General features: G+C 40.9%; 1 protein-coding gene across 1 annotated transcript in view; it reads left to right on the plus strand.

Moving 5' to 3' along the window:
• The window catches only part of nfatc3a (nuclear factor of activated T cells 3a), a 59,806-nt gene extending 45,026 nt beyond the window's left edge, over positions 1-14,780 (plus strand). Inside the window, exons 9-10 of the mRNA XM_082538451.1 lie at positions 602-1,678; positions 11,772-14,780. Of these exons, the coding sequence (XP_082394577.1) occupies positions 602-1,678; positions 11,772-11,821 (1,127 nt within the window). The 3' untranslated portion in view covers positions 11,822-14,780. The remainder of the gene's footprint in view (positions 1-601; positions 1,679-11,771) is intronic.
• The last annotated feature ends 2,361 nt before the right edge of the window (positions 14,781-17,141 follow it).

The following is a 17,141-nucleotide window of genomic DNA, read 5'->3' on the forward strand; positions in this document are numbered from 1 at the left end:
TCCCAGAAAGTGATTAAAAGCACAGTCAGTGAACTCGTTGGTTCTGTTGGTCTGATCCGGGCTGGGGGGCATTCAGCTCTTCTTCCCACACAACACTTCACATGATGGCAGCCAGATTGACAACATATGCTCTCTCTCTGATTCAGAGCTGGATAAAAATAAAACTCACTGTCACTAGGCACCAGATTGGGAAATAGGTTACTGATTGGCATAGCAGTGCTCTAAGCTGTCACAGTAAAAGGAAATGGCCCCATTTAGTATAAAAAATTTGGGAGGTTTTTTTTTTTTTTATTTTATATAGCTTTAAGGGTCTTTTAGTCTACTTTCAGCCTTAAACCACAATTCTGAGGAAACTAGTGGGACCTGAAAATGTGGAAAAACTTAAAAATGCAACTCACTTTTGTAGCTGGTTTAGGTCCTTGGACTACTGTACCTGAAGCAAAAATAGCAGTGATATTGTTGATACGGCAACACTCTGGCTTGATAAATGCATATATTGCTTTTATCTATGTTCTTGCTGTGTTTGGTTGGCAGACATGACTGACTGTGTGATTTTTCTCATTTCCCTTCCTCCTGTCTGTGTGTACCTCTGTCCCTTTAGTTATGGTTAAACAGGAGCACAGAGACGAGCTGGACCTTCCTGCGGTACCTCCTATTTCCATGCCCCGGGCACCTGCTGGCAGTCTGGTGCGCACCCAGCTGCCTTCTCCTGAGCTGGGCCACCCATCGGATAACCTTCTGTCCAGCTCCCCTCATGGCCTGGCCACGGGCTCCGGACCTGGCCTGCTACCCGTGCAGACCCCCTGCCCCTCCCTGGGCTCCCCATCTTTCCAGCACCTGCCCCAGCTCCAGGGTCGCATTTTGCATCACCCCCCTGCAGACTGCCAAATGACGTACCACCCGAACTCTGCTCCCCTTTCTGTTCCTCCTCATTCTTCCTACCAGCCCATGCAGCACAGTCATGGTCACAGCCTGCCCTTCAACGGCCAGCCCAGCCTTTCTCCTCAGGGCTATGAGAGGATGCCATTTCAGCAGAGCCCCAGTGCAACATCACACCCAATGGGCATGGGAATGTTGTACCCCTCCTCCCCTTGTTCCTCACCAACCGCTCCATCCTCTTCAACAACCAACCCCATTGAGGGTTCCCCACAGAGCCAGCAACCCCTCTTTCCTCCCTCATGCTCACATCTCCAAACGCTGGGAAGCTATCACTGCTCTCCCACCCAGGTGCCCTCCCCAGGTGGACACCCCCTAACAGGGCAGCACTCCACACCACTGCAAAGGGCCATGGGCTATCACCCAGTTAGTCAAAGATCAGCATCATGTCCCACAACGTCCAGCGCCCCTCCTCCAAGGATGGTGCCCTCTCCCCACTCTGGGCCTTCTTCTCCTCAGCTCCACTCATTGCCGTACCAGTCTCCCACCTCATCTTCACCCACCTCAGGCGGCAGCCCCCTGGGGCCACTCCAACAGCAACATTCAGGACAACTTTCTCCCCAGGCTACAAGCCCAGTCATGACTAGCCTTTCTCCGGCAGGAGTGGGGCCTCTGGTTCATCCTCTAAGCCCTCAGGGGCCCTTCCAATCAGATGGGGAGAGGCTGAGTATTAAACAGGAGCCAGAGGACAGGGAGCCCACCTTCCGCTCCATTGGCTTACAGGACATCACACTGGATGATGGTGAGATGTATGACCTTATATTCTTAAAACATTTCCTGTGGGTTTAGTTTTTATTGCCTAGGCTCAGTGGCTACCTTGTATTTTAATAAACAGTGAAACACGTGTAACCTTTGGGAGAAAGTTCAATGTTTAGAACTAGCTGCCTTTACAATTTTAACTGTCATTACGTAAAAAGAAAGAGCTGAACTCATTCAAATTTGACTGTCTTTCAGAAGTACCGGTAACACAAAACAGACAAAGCAATCTGAAATAAAAAAATAAAGGTTGATGGAGTAATAGTGTAAAAATAGTAATTTCTATTTTTTTTAAATTATTATTATTATTATTATTATTATTATTTTAACCATGCTTCTTTCTCTCTGCAACCCTGTTTTGTTCTGTGTGTAACTATGCGTCTTTGACTCTCACTCAGTTTTCTGTCAGTCCAGCCTTCAACTCTCATTATCACATTTTCCTATCCTTTTACACAAGATATTTAGAGCACAACCATCTGTGATCAATCTCATTTTCAGTCTGAAACAAGGGACCGCTCAGGGATTAAATTTACCCTACAATATGTGACGCACAAGATAAATTTGTACCTGATGATGTAAAACAATACACAGCACCAGTTGTTATATTTTCAAGAGGCTGAAACCTTGATGCCTGATAACAGTGATAGTGTTTCATCTGTCACTGCAGTGCACAGTTGTGTACACAGGTTCATTACTGAGGGGTCTTGTGACTTCGTATTGGGTAACATAGACACAATAAGACTGATAGCTGTAGTATCGTATTAAAGGGTCTAATTGTGGACTGCAGAGCTTCTGTATCTGTGGCAGCAGTTTGGAGATTAATTACATTTTGAATGTTTTGGCTTCTTGGAGCTGAAGGCAGGGAGAGGATTGCATCATTTTGTGCTACTTGCAAAGACTGTGGCTGGAACACGACGACTACGTTTGTGTGCTGCTGCAGTAATTACATCCTGTGTGTGCTTGTGTGTACTTGAGCGTGTGTGTACCTGCACTAACAACTCTAATTAGCATGCTCAGAAGAACTTGTTGACTTAACAATTGACCATGAAGTCAGCACATGCATTTAGCACCTTTTTTTTTTTCTTTCATCCATGAACTTCTCATCCTAAAATATGTTAATCCACACCGTTCTAAGTCACCTACCTCCTTATCTGTAGGTTGTGTTACCACTACTGACATATTCAAATGAGAGTTCTGAAGATTTAGGGTTAATAAGTAGCCTGGCAAGGCTATGTAAGGGAAGTGTGATACTGCGTTCTAGAAAGGGTCAGTCTCATTAACACAGCACTGCTCGCAGTAAGTCGTGTGAACAGCTGGTGGCGTTCTATAGTGCATAAAACTTAAGAATACATATAGCTATTCCCTTTTCACAGCCTCATTCATGTGCACACATGAAGTCTGTTTAGCTGCTTTTTTTTTCTTCATGAAACTTTAGCGCAGTTTTATTCAGCCTCTGCCCCTGTCAAACACGGAGACACAGTCACTTTGAAAGTAGCTGCATGTACTCAATCTCTTATTTGAAAAAAAGTGTGAGAAAAGTTTGTGAGTGACACAGTTCAGACGGGAATGTAAGCTCTCCCTTTGAGCCTGTGGCTAAAAATAGCTTTCTGTGCCAGCCCAGCTCTGTAGGCCATGTTTTGAAGTAGAAATGTGGAGTTTTTACCCGGCTCTGAGTTTTAGGAGGTCGCAGCACACTCTCTTAAGTAGACCACATACACCCCAGTTTGGCAGACAGGCAGATCAGGATGAACACAAATTTTACCACAAGGGTTTATGAATTCATGAAGCGTGGCGATAAACCTGCATTCTGGTTTCATAATTTGAAAAAAAAAATAAATCTAAAATTATGACTTTTGAACACTTGTACATAATTATCATTTGTTTTCTGATAAAATGCGTCTTGTGTTTAGAAGAGTTTGTTCTCAGACTGGTTTAATATAGACTCACTATTTTTGCATGGATGTCCATCACACTTAAGCTCAACTTTTGCTGTACTACCATAGACTGAAGTCGGCGATAGAAGAGGGAATACAAATGTGTAGAAAACTGCTCTGATTAGCAAGCAGATGGCACTTGTGACGCACACCATAGCATGCGCGAGATGTGTGTCTTGGTGCGTGTGTTAGGGAGAGATTGTGTGTATTGTGTTTGTGTGTGTGTGTGTGTGTGTGTGTGTGTGTGTGTGTGTGTGTGCCTGCCCGTACAGAGCAGGAGACACAGGAGGTGAGAAGACAGACTGACAGACAGATGGACAGACAAGTCCTGAATCCAAACCCACTGCAGGGTCACTCAACTGAGACGTTCAATCTGAAATGTTCTTGGAATCTGAAATTAAATTGAAGTGTAAACTGAATAATTTAATGATTATGTACAATGTGTAATGCACATTTGAAATTTTCATTCCTGTCTAAACACAGAAGTGTATTTTTGGAGAAACAGCACTTAAGATGTATATAAAAATTACATAGATAACAATTGCTTCTTTGTGATACAGGGGCAGCCATGCTTTATTTTTATTAGGCTTTGCAGTGAAAGACCATAAGCCACAAAAGCAAAGAAGTATCTTCTCAATGTAAAAGCAACAAGAGATTTAACAGAGTGTTTCTAAAATGTGGAGCTTTTCTACTGCTTTGATGTCTGAATCAAAACAGAACAGAATATAATTGGGTGGTGTCTTAATGGAAAATGATCAAAGACACTGTTTTTTTATAACAAATTTGGTGTATAGAGCAAGATTTATCAGAACTTTAACCAGAAAATGAATTATAGTTTCCATTTAGGTGTCGTATACGTGATTAATAGGTTAATAGGTTTATAATCCGTGAGATTGTCAGGCAGGTTTTCCAAGCATCTATAGATACACGTTTGTTTGGTGACTGTATGAGCATGGTAGCGGCTTAAAGAATGCATAGTGGTCATGGTGACAGAGTCTGAAGCTGTTTTGCTGCCAACCTGTGCACTTAACTAATTAATCTGCACGTGACTGTCTTTATGTTTGCAGAGCACAGCTGGGAAAGAATAGCATGTGTGTTATTGGCTTTGTTTGCATGTGAGCAGTTGCTGTAGTGTCGACACTGCACGCAGCGTGTGTCCACAACAAAGCCGGTCTTTTGTCTGCGCTGCCCTGCCCAATTTCATAGCTGCCCCAAACTGTGAGCTATGGCTTTGAGGGTTAATATTAGGCAGAGCCCTGCTGCTTGCACTCCTCGAGGCAGAGACACTGGCACAGTAAAGACACAGAAACATGCACATTGAGCGACATGTATCATCCTGTGGATGTCATCAAATATGCCAGGCAGTGTCCATCTTTAAATATATGTTTTTATTGTTCTGTTTTTCTGTGTTTACAAGGAAAGAGACTACATACAAATGAAAAAGTTTCACCAGCTGTTGCTAAAAGGACAAAAAGCATTTTGTGGTGGAAGAAAAATCTTCACGTTGGGAGATTTAGTTTTTATTTTTTTGCTCCATCTTTGTTGGTCCACACAGATTTATCTGCTAAGCAACATTTTTGCACTAAAAAATGTTCTTGCTCGTTATCTAAAGAGCACCACTAATCTCTTCTTCTATGTTCAGTGTGATGGTGAATGCAGCACTAGGTTGGCTTAGCTTAGCTTTCATAATAGAGTTGGGTTATGGAGCAGCTAGACTGTCTATACCATTATGTGACAAAATCCACCCACCAGCTCAGTAGTGCTGCTTCACACATGCATACAGAGTTTACAGAGTTCAGTTACTGGGCCACTTCATGAAGTCTGCACTTAATGTCCAAATGAAAGTGATACTTGTTTCTTTAACAGAAAGATAATCTGCTGTTAAGTCATGTGTGAAGGTGCTAGCAGATGGATTACTTTCACAGAAAACAATTTTTTCCCATTTCCAGTCTTTGTGAATTCACCAGCTGTTGTAGTTTCATATTAGCAGACAGAAATAATTTGGTATGTACCAGGTAATGAGAGGCATGTTATAATGCCACCGAAACCAACGACTTCCCATTTTACTTATCTCTAAATGATAAACTGTCATTTGTTTATTTAAAGTCATTTCATGATGTGCATCCTGCAAATGATGTGTGCACCATGAATGCTACAAATAGCTGAGAACTGGAAAGTTTGTAATTAAAAAAAAAAAAGTGGTGAACTGGCCACTGACCAAGTAATCCAAAAAGACTGTTTCTCAGCAGTTGGCCCTCCAAGGGGGGGAAAGCCAGTAAATATTGGATTTTAACTTTGAGAAATACAGCTACAGCTTTCTCTTAAATGAAATTAAACATAAAATTAGACTTTCAAATACCTTTTTGTCTTTGGGTCCTTTTCTAAGCTGTAATTCATTGATATTTTTTCTTGGAATGAAAAGTTAATTTGTCGAGTCGCCATCACAAACAGATTTAAGTCATTTGCAGAACATTATTTTTTTCATGAAAACACAGAAAGAAATTAGTTGTTTTGTGTGACAGTATGAAGTCTCTAACACATTAGAGTTAGAGACTTCATACTGCCATTAGGCAGAAGAATAACACGGATAACCCCAAACTCCTGATTTGCTGGCATAAACGCTGTAAGCAGTGAAAGGAAAATAGATTTCCATTAAATGCCACCGCTGCTCTTTAAAAACAATGGCAAACATTTGCTGGTCTTTTCCCCTCAAACAAGTGGAAAAGGACTTTCTGTGTCATCTTTCCACACAATTAGGGTCTTAAAGAGTTTAATGCAGATGTCTTGGCAGACGCAACCTGGTATGGAGACGGTGCCAGTTGCTGCATTTTTCGTTAGAAGAAGGGAAAGCCTAGAAGTCCCTCTGTGGTAATAAAAGTAGTTTAGCTCGTACGTTGTTTTTTTGTTTTGTTTTGTTTTTTTAAATATGCATATATGATATTATTTAGGAAAGTAGTACTGCTGCTTTTATGGTTAAGGTTTTTTCATTGTTTTTTTTCTCTGTTGCTTTGTTGACAGTCTGTTTTTTGTGCTCTTAAGCCAGGTATGGAGCATTGGTGCTCAACTGGAAAATTAATACTAGTCACCACATTTTCATGCTGCACAAGTAAGGACTTGACAGATTGTAGTAAAGCAGTTTTCACTCCCCTTGTAATGCTGTGGAAATGTGTGTTTGCAAGCTTTTGTGTGTGTTTGTGCCCGTGAGCTTTCGGTGAGTCACTTTAGCCTGTTGATGCTACGTTGCCGCTGCATTCCTGTTGGTAGCCAAAATATTACAGGAAAAATAAAATTCTTCTGTTTGTTCTTAAATCTAAAAGATTTCCTGCTTTGCTCCTGAAATATCTTTGGATGTTAGACTTGCTAATGAAAGTATTTGAAGATGTCACTTTTTTTGAAAATTGAAGTGGGGAAAAAGCTCTAAATCTGTTGTTTTAGTTCAGCTTGCAGCTGGTAGAAAATGACAGTTTAAATGAAGAAAACAAAAAAACAAAACAATAGTTTATACATTTTATTAGTGGTGTGGGTTTTGGAGATTCCCCCCAAGTGGCCATTCAAACTCCAGTGGTTTCTGTTTTAAAACTGTCTTCCGGTCATCCGCTAAGTGGAACCACAATTCTGTGTCCTCGTTGAAAGGCGAGAGTCTTGCGAATCACTTACCGTTAGATCAAATGGGAAATCCACAGATGATTCACAGAGATGAGTGACTTTGAGAAACTGAGACTTTGTAAAAAGCTTCTCCGGTATGCTCTGTGCCCTCACCCACCCACTCACTCACTCCAGAAGTAAAATTAAAATGAAGCATAAAGGGATCACAGAGAAGCAGCTGAGATGAAGGGTAAATGGAAATAAAAGGGGGGGGAAGACTTTTCCGGAGCAGGCCTGGAAGATTTCAATACCAGTTCTATCAACTGACCGTCTATTTCCAATGTGTGTGATCAGTCAGTGGCTCTTTTACTTAAAGTTTGCTCTCATAGACGAGGCTTTGTGAGGATGTGTGCATGTCATTACAGGGCCCTGCAAGTGGAAACTGTGTGCTTTGATATTCCCTGTTGCAGGCAAACCGAGTCTTGCTTCCCTCTGTTCCCTTTGCGCCAGTATTTTCCATTGTGGCATGTTGTCTTCATTTGCTGGACCAAAGAATCACTCAAACTTTGAGCTATTTGCTTAAGCCGCACTGCCAGGGTAATGTTTTTAATGCCTGGGTCAGGGAATGTTTTTCAGTGTGTCATAAAGAGTTTTGATAATTACCCACTTTCCATTTCGACAGAAGACATGTTTATCGTACTGAATGACCATCTGCCTGTTTCACTTCTGTTTTGCATTTTGGAAATCTTTTCAATATGCCTATGCTTTTGACATGCACTTTAGAAACGTGAGCTAACCCAGTCACAGTGGTCTCCTGCTAGATGTGAAACCTCCTTTCAGGGAAATTTAACAGAGCCCCTGATACCACTTCAATCACAATATGCAAATCTGACAACAAATTCATTTCTCACTTAGCAGTTTATTTCTAAGATTTAAAATCTGCCTGACATTTTGTAGCCACGCTTTTTTTCCCCCTGGGTTTGAGGTAATATCTATAATATTCTGGACCTTCTAGCTCGTTGTGACTCTTACCGAGCCTACGGGCAGACAGTAGTGGTGCTTAACACAAAGAGTTTTCTCTTTCTCCTGCATTCAAAAACAAACTTCTTTCGTATTTGTGCTGGAAACTACACAACAGTGTATTGCTAAAGATTGGATGAGAAAAAAGGTCTGCATGCATGGTGACTGGAAAAATTGTCCTCCCTCTAAGTTAACATCTTTAATCGTGCAACGCAATCGATGATTAAGAGAGGAGGCAGCACTTCATGGGTTTCTTTTGTTCTTTTCAGTCAGTTAAAAGATTTAAATCTGTTAGCTCCCAGAGGATTGAGTGATCTGATTGTAGCCTTTACAAGTAGGAGTAACTGTAGTAATGGTAGTAGGCTGACTGCAGATGTATATTTTGACTAGGGAGCCCCCCTCCCAGTCATCTGCAGAGGATCTCCCTTCGGCTGAGACATTCAGAGCCACAGTTACTACGACAGGCAGCGCTGAATCACTGGTTTTCTGTTGCACCGTCATGAACAATACCAGTAAACCTGAGAAAATACTATGGCATATGAAACTAGTCATAGCTTATGCGCGACTCAAACCTCTGTTTCACTTCTGGTTATTGATGTGTGGAGCTCCAGGTTAAATTGAAGCATAGATTATCTGTTGCTCAGTGATGAGGGAAACGTTTTATTTTTACAGACTGCGATGATTGCTCAGTTGCTTACTGTTGCTTTGGTTTTGGCCTTGTTCTCCTTAGAGATAAGCGTTTTGGTTTACTGACCTGCTAGCTCTAGTTTTTAGTCCACACGTTAGAACTTTTGTTATGAAACTGAAGCTGTTCCAAGTAGTTTGTTGAATTGAATGAGAAGGGAAACAGAAAAGAATCGTAAATGGGCAGAGGTGGAGTAAACTCCTTTTCCGTTGTATGTCTCTTTTGAGATGGAAAATCTCTTCCAAAATAAGTTCTGCTTATTTCCGACGGCCCCACACGAAATTGTCCAAATTTGCATCGAGCGCTGATGTAATATCGAGACCGAAGCCTCATGAAAATATTTCTGAAAGTTCATTTTGGGAAACCTCACTAGAGGGTTGTTGTTTTTTTTTGTTTGTTTTTTGAAAGAGAGCGAGAACAAATTGAATCGAAATGAGCGGAATAAGTGTAAACTTTAGCTGGGTTTTGTGAATTTTTATGCTAATTCCTTTTTTTTTTTTTTTGTCTCTTCTTACGTATTTATCGGTTGATAGATTAATGTTTGCCTATGCAACAATCTAATCAGTACAGCGGAAAGTGATGAGTTTTTGCAGACGCCCACCTAATGTCGGTCTGTCGCACTTCACACTATGTTGCTCATATTCCTGTGGTATTAGGGCAGATTCACTCCCTTGAATAAACAGAGCTTACCACATAACGCTTTAGCTGTGCAGAAGGCCTGTAAGCGCAACTCTGTAATGTGTACCTCTAATTTGATCCATCAGTGCTCACAGTCATAATTTTTCTTACACACTAAAAGCAATTTAATTACATTTAGTGTAGTTAAGTGCTATTAAGATATATTCTAAATTTGATCTGGATTAAAAATGCAAGAAGTCAAATGTTAAACCTTTATTGAACTTCATTAAACTGGTGTTACAGAAATAAAAGAAACTCAGTCTATAGCTGTGTCATTTTATCAATACAGCTGCTGCTCTGGCGGTCCTTTAACAGCTGTAAGATGCAGTTTATTTTGAGCCCAGCTGCAGCACTTGTCTTTCAAAAGGTCACGGCCTTTAAAGGAGATCTGTGGTCCTCCATCAGAGCTTTATTTCACATGAGGAATTATGTGACAAAGCAATGAACCAGTCCACTTGCATGTTATACGTCAAAGTTAGACTGTATGCTCAAAGGTAAATGTTTGCTTTGATAATCACACGGTAGTCTCATAAGTGCGTGGTGTTGCTGTGAGTGTGAGAGTGTGCGCGCGCGTGTGTGTGTGAACATGGTTGACATGGGAAAGGAAGAGCCTCCCACGCTAACAGGATGATGTGAGTGATGGTGGCCAGACACAAAAGCGAACAGCAGAAAACACAAATAAAGTACACCAAGGCACTAAATTGCGCTTCTGGTCCCATGACAGACTGTGACAGACAATCATGTGTTCAATTTGAAAAAATGAACTTGAAGTACTCTTGAGTTTGAGGAGGCGGCGGTGAAGCTGTGAAACAGATATAAAGGTTAACAAAATAAATGTTAAGACTTCTTTGTTTTGCTGAATTTATTAAGGTTGTGTTGCTTTCTTACTCCACTTGTATTACTTTATAGCGTTTATGCGTGTTTGTGTGCGTGTTGTTAAATTTGAATATGGTTTCTTTTTTCTGAAGAAACGCTCTTGGCTGGTTCATTTGCTCATCGATGACTAAGTCGCTCCCTGTCACATATTTTAACTGAGTTACAGTAAAGCATTTGCTTATAAACTTCTCAGGAGTGGGGGCTTGATTTTGCACTACAGATGCACATGTGGACAGAGTGGGGTGGAGAAGAGCTGCATTTTGATGGGCATGCACAGACATATCTGCCTTTGAGTGCTGGTGTCACACTGGGCCAGAGGTCTTTGCTACACCCACCCAAACCAGTTTGCCGAGCCTGTCTTCTACACTCTGTGTTTTTGACCTGTCATCGTGTCATTTAAAACACTTAGGGAAACCACATGAAGAAGTCAGAGGATAAAAGGTGAACTCATACATGTTGTAAGAATGGAAAAAAAAAAGAAACATTCACCTCACATTTTCCATAAATTTAAAATAAATGAAAGTGTTCTTACTCTTTCTTTCCTCATGTCTTCCTCACCACGTCAAAGTAAAGCTGATTTACTTCACGGCTGGAGTTTTTACTGGCTCCCTGCTGTGTTTCTTGTGGTCCCAGTGTGAGTTCTGAATGGAGGCAGCAGATGTAAAACAACCATTCAGGCTGGCTGGAAAACAGGCTGAGAAAGACTTGCTTGTTATTTATTTAAAATCAGGCTCTAACTGAGTGTGTTGAGTAATTAACCTCGCTGTGCCTGAGTGCCTCTCCGGGCTCAACAACGTGTTTAACAATAGATTGGTTTTACACAACCTTTTTGCCATGCTTACACACCCCATGAACGGGCCTGAGGAAATGTACTGAACCACCATTAAATCTCTAATGAAGTAATGGACGGCCCCGCTGGTTGGCCAGCTGCACAGGAGTGTGTGTTTATAGGAGTCAATGTGCTGTGCTAACTGCTAACATTTCTTGGACTTGAACACTGTTTAGAATTGGCACATTCAGTGAATGGAATAGTTTCTCTCATTTGCTATGTCAGGAGAGATTATATCTCACGTCAGAGCCATGACTTTGTGACCTTTGTGTTTGCCAGTTTTTTTTTGAGTATTTTCTTTTTCCATTTTAATCTTTTGGCAGTTTGAATTTGCTATTTTTGTCCTATGAGGAACTCAGGGTGGAACTGCACTGACCTCTGCTGGAAAGAAATGCAAATGTTCTGACAATATAATATATTTAAAGTTTTGAATATTTATTAATATTTTTTTTCTGTTTGTCTCCCTTCACAGTGAATGAGATCATCGACAGAGACATGTCCCAGTCCCCCAACCAGTCGTAGCTCGGCCCTTGCGCCAGTCCCCTGCAACTCGTAAATCCTGCCACTTCCTCACCTCCAGTATGGACCCAGGTGCCGGTCCGGGTGCTGGTCCTGATGGAAGAAGGGGGTTGAAGAGAGACGATTGTTGTCAACGGCTGAATACAGTTGGGAGAGTCTGTTCCAAACCACAAGGATTTGCAAGTTCACCAGCCTGAAGAAGACACTCGTCTGATTTCTTTTAAAACTGTTTGTCCTGTGTAGAGAACTTGATGCTGAACTACACAGATTAAAAAAAAAAAGTGAGCAGGAGGATGTTGTAGCCATGCCAAGTTAGAGCCAGGGTAAAAACTGTCAGAGAACAATAAGAAACCGTTAAAAAAAAACCTTCTTTTTCTTCAGCTCTTTAATGATCAGGGCTGTCTGTGACCCTTCAAAGCACCCAGTCTTCCTGACCAATCAGTTCTCACCTCTGTGAGTCTTGAGCACTCAACTTTTTTAAGTTTGTCTACAAGAGACAACTTAATGCGCTGTCGTCGCCCTCTCACCAGCATTGACCTTTCTTATGAGAATAAGAGATGCTCAGTAGTGCACAATCACAATGAGCCAGAAGGCTGTGGCAGTGCTCTCAGTGTTGCCAATTTCTCAGGCAACACTCTTAAGCACCAGGGTGCTATAAAATATTCAGGGTTAATTGAACATCAGCAAAAGTGTGGCAGAACAATTAAGAGGTGAAATTGGCTTAATAATGATCAGAACACCCATAATTATTTCAGAAAAAGCTTTGCTAGCCAAGCTTTGCTGTCAGGCTGAGTGAGTAAAATTTGCTGTAATGATGATGTCCACTCTTTTTTTCCCCTTCTTTTCCCTCCTGTAAATGATGAAAATATTCAGATTTAGAGGAGCGGGGTCCTGGCAGGTAGAACGAGCTCTTGTGGCACCGGTCTCTTTCGGATCTGCAACATTCCACAACTTTTTGTAATCTTGCAGCCGTGTAGATATCTGTACATTAATTCCCATACACCACCATACCCTAGCTTTTCTTCTCCTTTCTCCTCTGTTTCTTTGCCTTCTTCACATTGAACAAATGCCTTATTACCAGTTAGGAGCTTTCAGTGGTGGCGAAAGCTTTTTGTTTTTGTTGTTTTGCACAGCAGGCTTTAAGTTTAACTGTTTCAGAAACTGATATGGGGCTCGGATTATGCGGATGTGATTTCAGGAATCCCGATGAGGGAGAGTTGGAAGATGCATGAAGACGCAGATTATTTTGGTGTTTGAGAGAAGTTTTTTCATTGGTCCACAGACACAGAGCTTTCTGCCTCTGACACTTCCCCAAATCTCCCAGGGCCCTTTGTGTGCCTTCAGTTTCCTAACAGCAGTCATACTTCTAGTGGTATGAGAGCTGAGGCAGCAATTATGAGAAAGTATTTATGCATAAAGATGTTTATGTATTGCACCCTGTTTAGCAATGAAAGCTGAAATCCAGGACTCCAGAAAACAGGAATCGGATGTATCGGGGGGGTATCCCACATCCCTCTATTAAAAACAATCAGTCTTTGCTGATAACAATCCAAGACTCCTCCTTCATCCAGGATTTATTCATTCCCATTCTTTCTCTCCTCGCAGATGTGCAGTGCCTGTACGGCGGCAATAACAAACCTGAGGAAAGAGCATCTTCAGGCAGGTTTTTAGTCAGATATGATGTGGATGTGAACAGACAGATACTGATTTTGATTTGAAGATTTCCACTGGTTTCTGCCTTAAGCTTGACAAGGGTGAGGAGAGCTCAGGAGTGTTTTCTTTAATTATGGTTTGAAGTGAGTTTCCAGGTGAAAATGATTATGCTATGCATTCAGACTCTGCCTAATGCCTTTACATAAGAAAAAAGACAAAAAAGAAAGACCTTGATGCCTGTAGGAGTAGACTCTAGATGTGTTTTAGATGCTTGATTGATTCCGTTAGCATCCTGGATTCGTCCATCAGCCAACCTGCTTTGCCGAGGACGCGGTGCAAGCATCTTAATAGGTTCAGTTCTGAGTGAGTGTGCAGATGAGTGTTTGATGTTCGTACCAAATATGCTGTACAGAAGACAGGAATCTTAAGAGTCCTACTTTCAACAAGAGAAGCACACACATGTATTTTAGGCTATGCAAATTGTAACAACAGCAAATGTGAGATATGATGTTATATATGAGAAAGGAGATTATAAAATAGGTGTAAAGTCGCTTATGAACTTCACAGAGAAAAAAACCTGAACCTTCAGATAGTGCGAGTATCATGTCACTATGTAAACTATTAGAATGCCTTAACTCTTGTTTGAAAACCAGTTTTCAGTGTGTCTGTATGCTGTTCTGGGTTGTTGTTATTTTTCTATGCGTAAGATATAAGTCGGTAACTATTATTGTTATTTTTGTTTGATTTTTTTTTTTTTAGGGGGAATTGTGGACTTTAAGGGTGGGGTGGGAGGAAAAAGATGTTTTGGGCTTTTTTTGCATAAAGCTGCTTCTGCAGTTTGAAAGACGCGAGTCTACAAAAAAACACAAAATAAAACAAACAAAACAAGCCAAAAAAACCCATAAAATTAAAAAAAAATGTAATAAAAAAACTAAAAAGAAGCAAAACCAGCATTGACAGTAAACTCTGGCTGCTGCCCTCGTCTGTCATAACCAAAGACCGAACAATATGTTCCCACTTTACATAATAGTAAAGCAACAGAGACTGTACAACTCTATTTTTGATACTTTGAAATGGATGTCATTCCTAAAAAAGGTGGGGACATGAGCGTCTCATATAATAATAAGGGAAATACAGGTTTAGCTTATGTTTACCAAGCCTTGTATTGTCATTTCTTGTATATTTTGTATGTTTCAATTTTTGTAATTTTTAAGACTGCAGTGCTTTTTGAAATTATTCAAAGGGAATAATACCTTGCATCATACTGTAGACTCTAGTGTATGTCAATAAAACCAAAAGCTCAGCCATGGCTTTGCATCACCTCACTTTTTTCATCGATCTCTCTGAGATACAACTTTATTTTATACAACTTGTCTTTATATTTTGCAAAGTTAATGGTAAATGGGTGAAGTGATTTTATTAATATTCATAAACATTATTTGTAAACATAACTGGAAGTTCAATATATAAGTCAAAAACACAGTTTGTACAGTTCCAGTGAGCTTAAACATCAGTGTTTTGATATTAGTTTTGTTTATTTAACACTCTTAGGCAAGCTTCCCATCCCTCCACTCAGACCATTTCTGATGAAGCTTCAGTGAACGTAGGTGGATGAACTGAAGAACCAGATTAATCTCTCAGCTCCTGCATCAGGTCTTGGAATTTCCTCCTTCTGAAAGGACATGCCTTTCAGAGATACTGCTCATCTCCTGTTGATAGTTTTTTTTTTTTTGTTTTGGGGTTTGACACAGGCTTTTTTCAGGTATCCAGTTTAGACACAACACTGGTTCATCTGGGTTAGGTTGCTTTTGTTGTCTTGAATGATTCATAGGTGAGTGTTAAGCGGCTTAACAAAGAAAACATTCACGTGAAACTGGTCAGGTACAAGTACCAGACTGAAAATACGTGAAAAAAGCAGAAACTTTGAAAGCCAGAAGAACTACTAAAGAGTATTTTAAGAAATGATTGTCTGACAAACTATAAAGAAATAAGGGGTGGCTCAAGACTTTTACACAGCAGCCTACTGTACTTGATAAATAAAAGGAAACACATATGAACATCTTATCTTACTTTTTTTTTTACCCAGACCAGCTGCTGATAACTCAGTTGTCTGGTGATCAGCATCGATTTTCAGCAGGATCAGCTCGTCTCTTTTTGAGTCTCCTCTTGTAAACTTGAGTCGATGTCTTGAGCTGTAATCATAAAGCGTTAATGTCCGTATTTGAAATCGCAGACTGGGTTTTACATTCGCTAATAAACTGATTTCCCGTCTGTGAGGATCTGCACGTTCACTCTGCAAAGGTCGTGGAAGCATCAAAGCAATTACTCAGTTTTCCGGGATCTATTAAAACATGTGTACTCATTTTTTTTGTAGCACGTGAAGGGTTTTGTTTCCCGGATGCAAAACTGATCCGGGACTGTGACTTGTAGCGGTACCAGTTGGATTGGACGGGCACTGATGTGGTTACAAAGCCGAAGTCTCGTGTCCCGAACTTTCTCTGAAACCATTATAGTTTTTGTTTTGCTTTTTTCCAGTTTCTTTTTTTAATATCATAAAATACCTTCTGGAGTCTGGTCTCTGCACTGAGCAGATGTGCATTTATTTGCGTACTTATTTTAGCATTTTTCGAATCACCTTTAATTTCAGTGATCAGAAAGAGTGCAGGTTCAGTCGCAAATGTCCCCACTTTCCCCGAAATTAAACTTTGCCACTTTTGCTGCTGCTGCAGAGACTGATTCTTTGTGTCGTCTCTCTCTACAGTTGTTCCACTCACGCTGTGCCAAAGATGTCCCGAAATTAAACTGAAGAAGGAAACTCATTTCAGTTGTGGTTATGTGTCCGTCTACGTACGCGTTTCCTTTTGCTCTGACACCTTTGAACCTCTGAATTTCGGTTCCCAGAACTACGTGAAAAATTGAAACCGTTCTTTGGCGCCATCTACTGAAACTTTAACGTGCTGCAGCTGGCGGTAGCGCTCACATCTAGAATTAGTTTTTTTTAAATCTGCTCTTAATTTGAAATAAGTCTAGATCCAACAGGTCGCCTGTTGGGTTGTTTCTTTTGAGAATCTCTGATGTCCACGCTTGGCTTGCTCTACAATTCAACAGGACTTTGTTGCTTATTTACAGACATTCTTTTGACCGCTTCAGCTGTAACAGGTAATCAACCCATCTAGTCTTAAGGGTAGGGTTGGGCTTGTTTTACTGTGTTTTAATGGCACATTTTCAAAGAATAGATCCTTTCAATTTTCTTCTGCTTATCTAGTTATCAATACCCTGGACAGGTAACCAGTCTATCACAGAGGTAAGGCAGAGATTCATGTCCACATTCACACCTATTTTTGGACTGTGGAGGAACCCACTTAGACATGGGGAGAACATGCAAACTGCACACAAAGGCCACAGACTAGATTCGATCCCATGACATGACAGCGTTACAGTGGCCGCAGGTTTGTCGGCTACACATCCGCAATGCGAATCTTCCACCATCTTTGTGATGTTCCACCATCACAAAGATGCTCTATTGGATTGAAATATGGGGATTAGGATTGTGGAGCTTTATGACACCAACACAGAAGGTCATCTTGACCTTATATGCACAATTGGAGTGAGTTGCAACCATTTGATTGGCTAATTAGATAACATTTATAGGCAGGTAAACAAGTGGACC

This window comes from Aulonocara stuartgranti (assembly GCF_965226115.1).
Source record: "Aulonocara stuartgranti genome assembly, chromosome: 1".
Lineage (NCBI taxonomy): Eukaryota > Metazoa > Chordata > Actinopteri > Cichliformes > Cichlidae > Aulonocara > Aulonocara stuartgranti.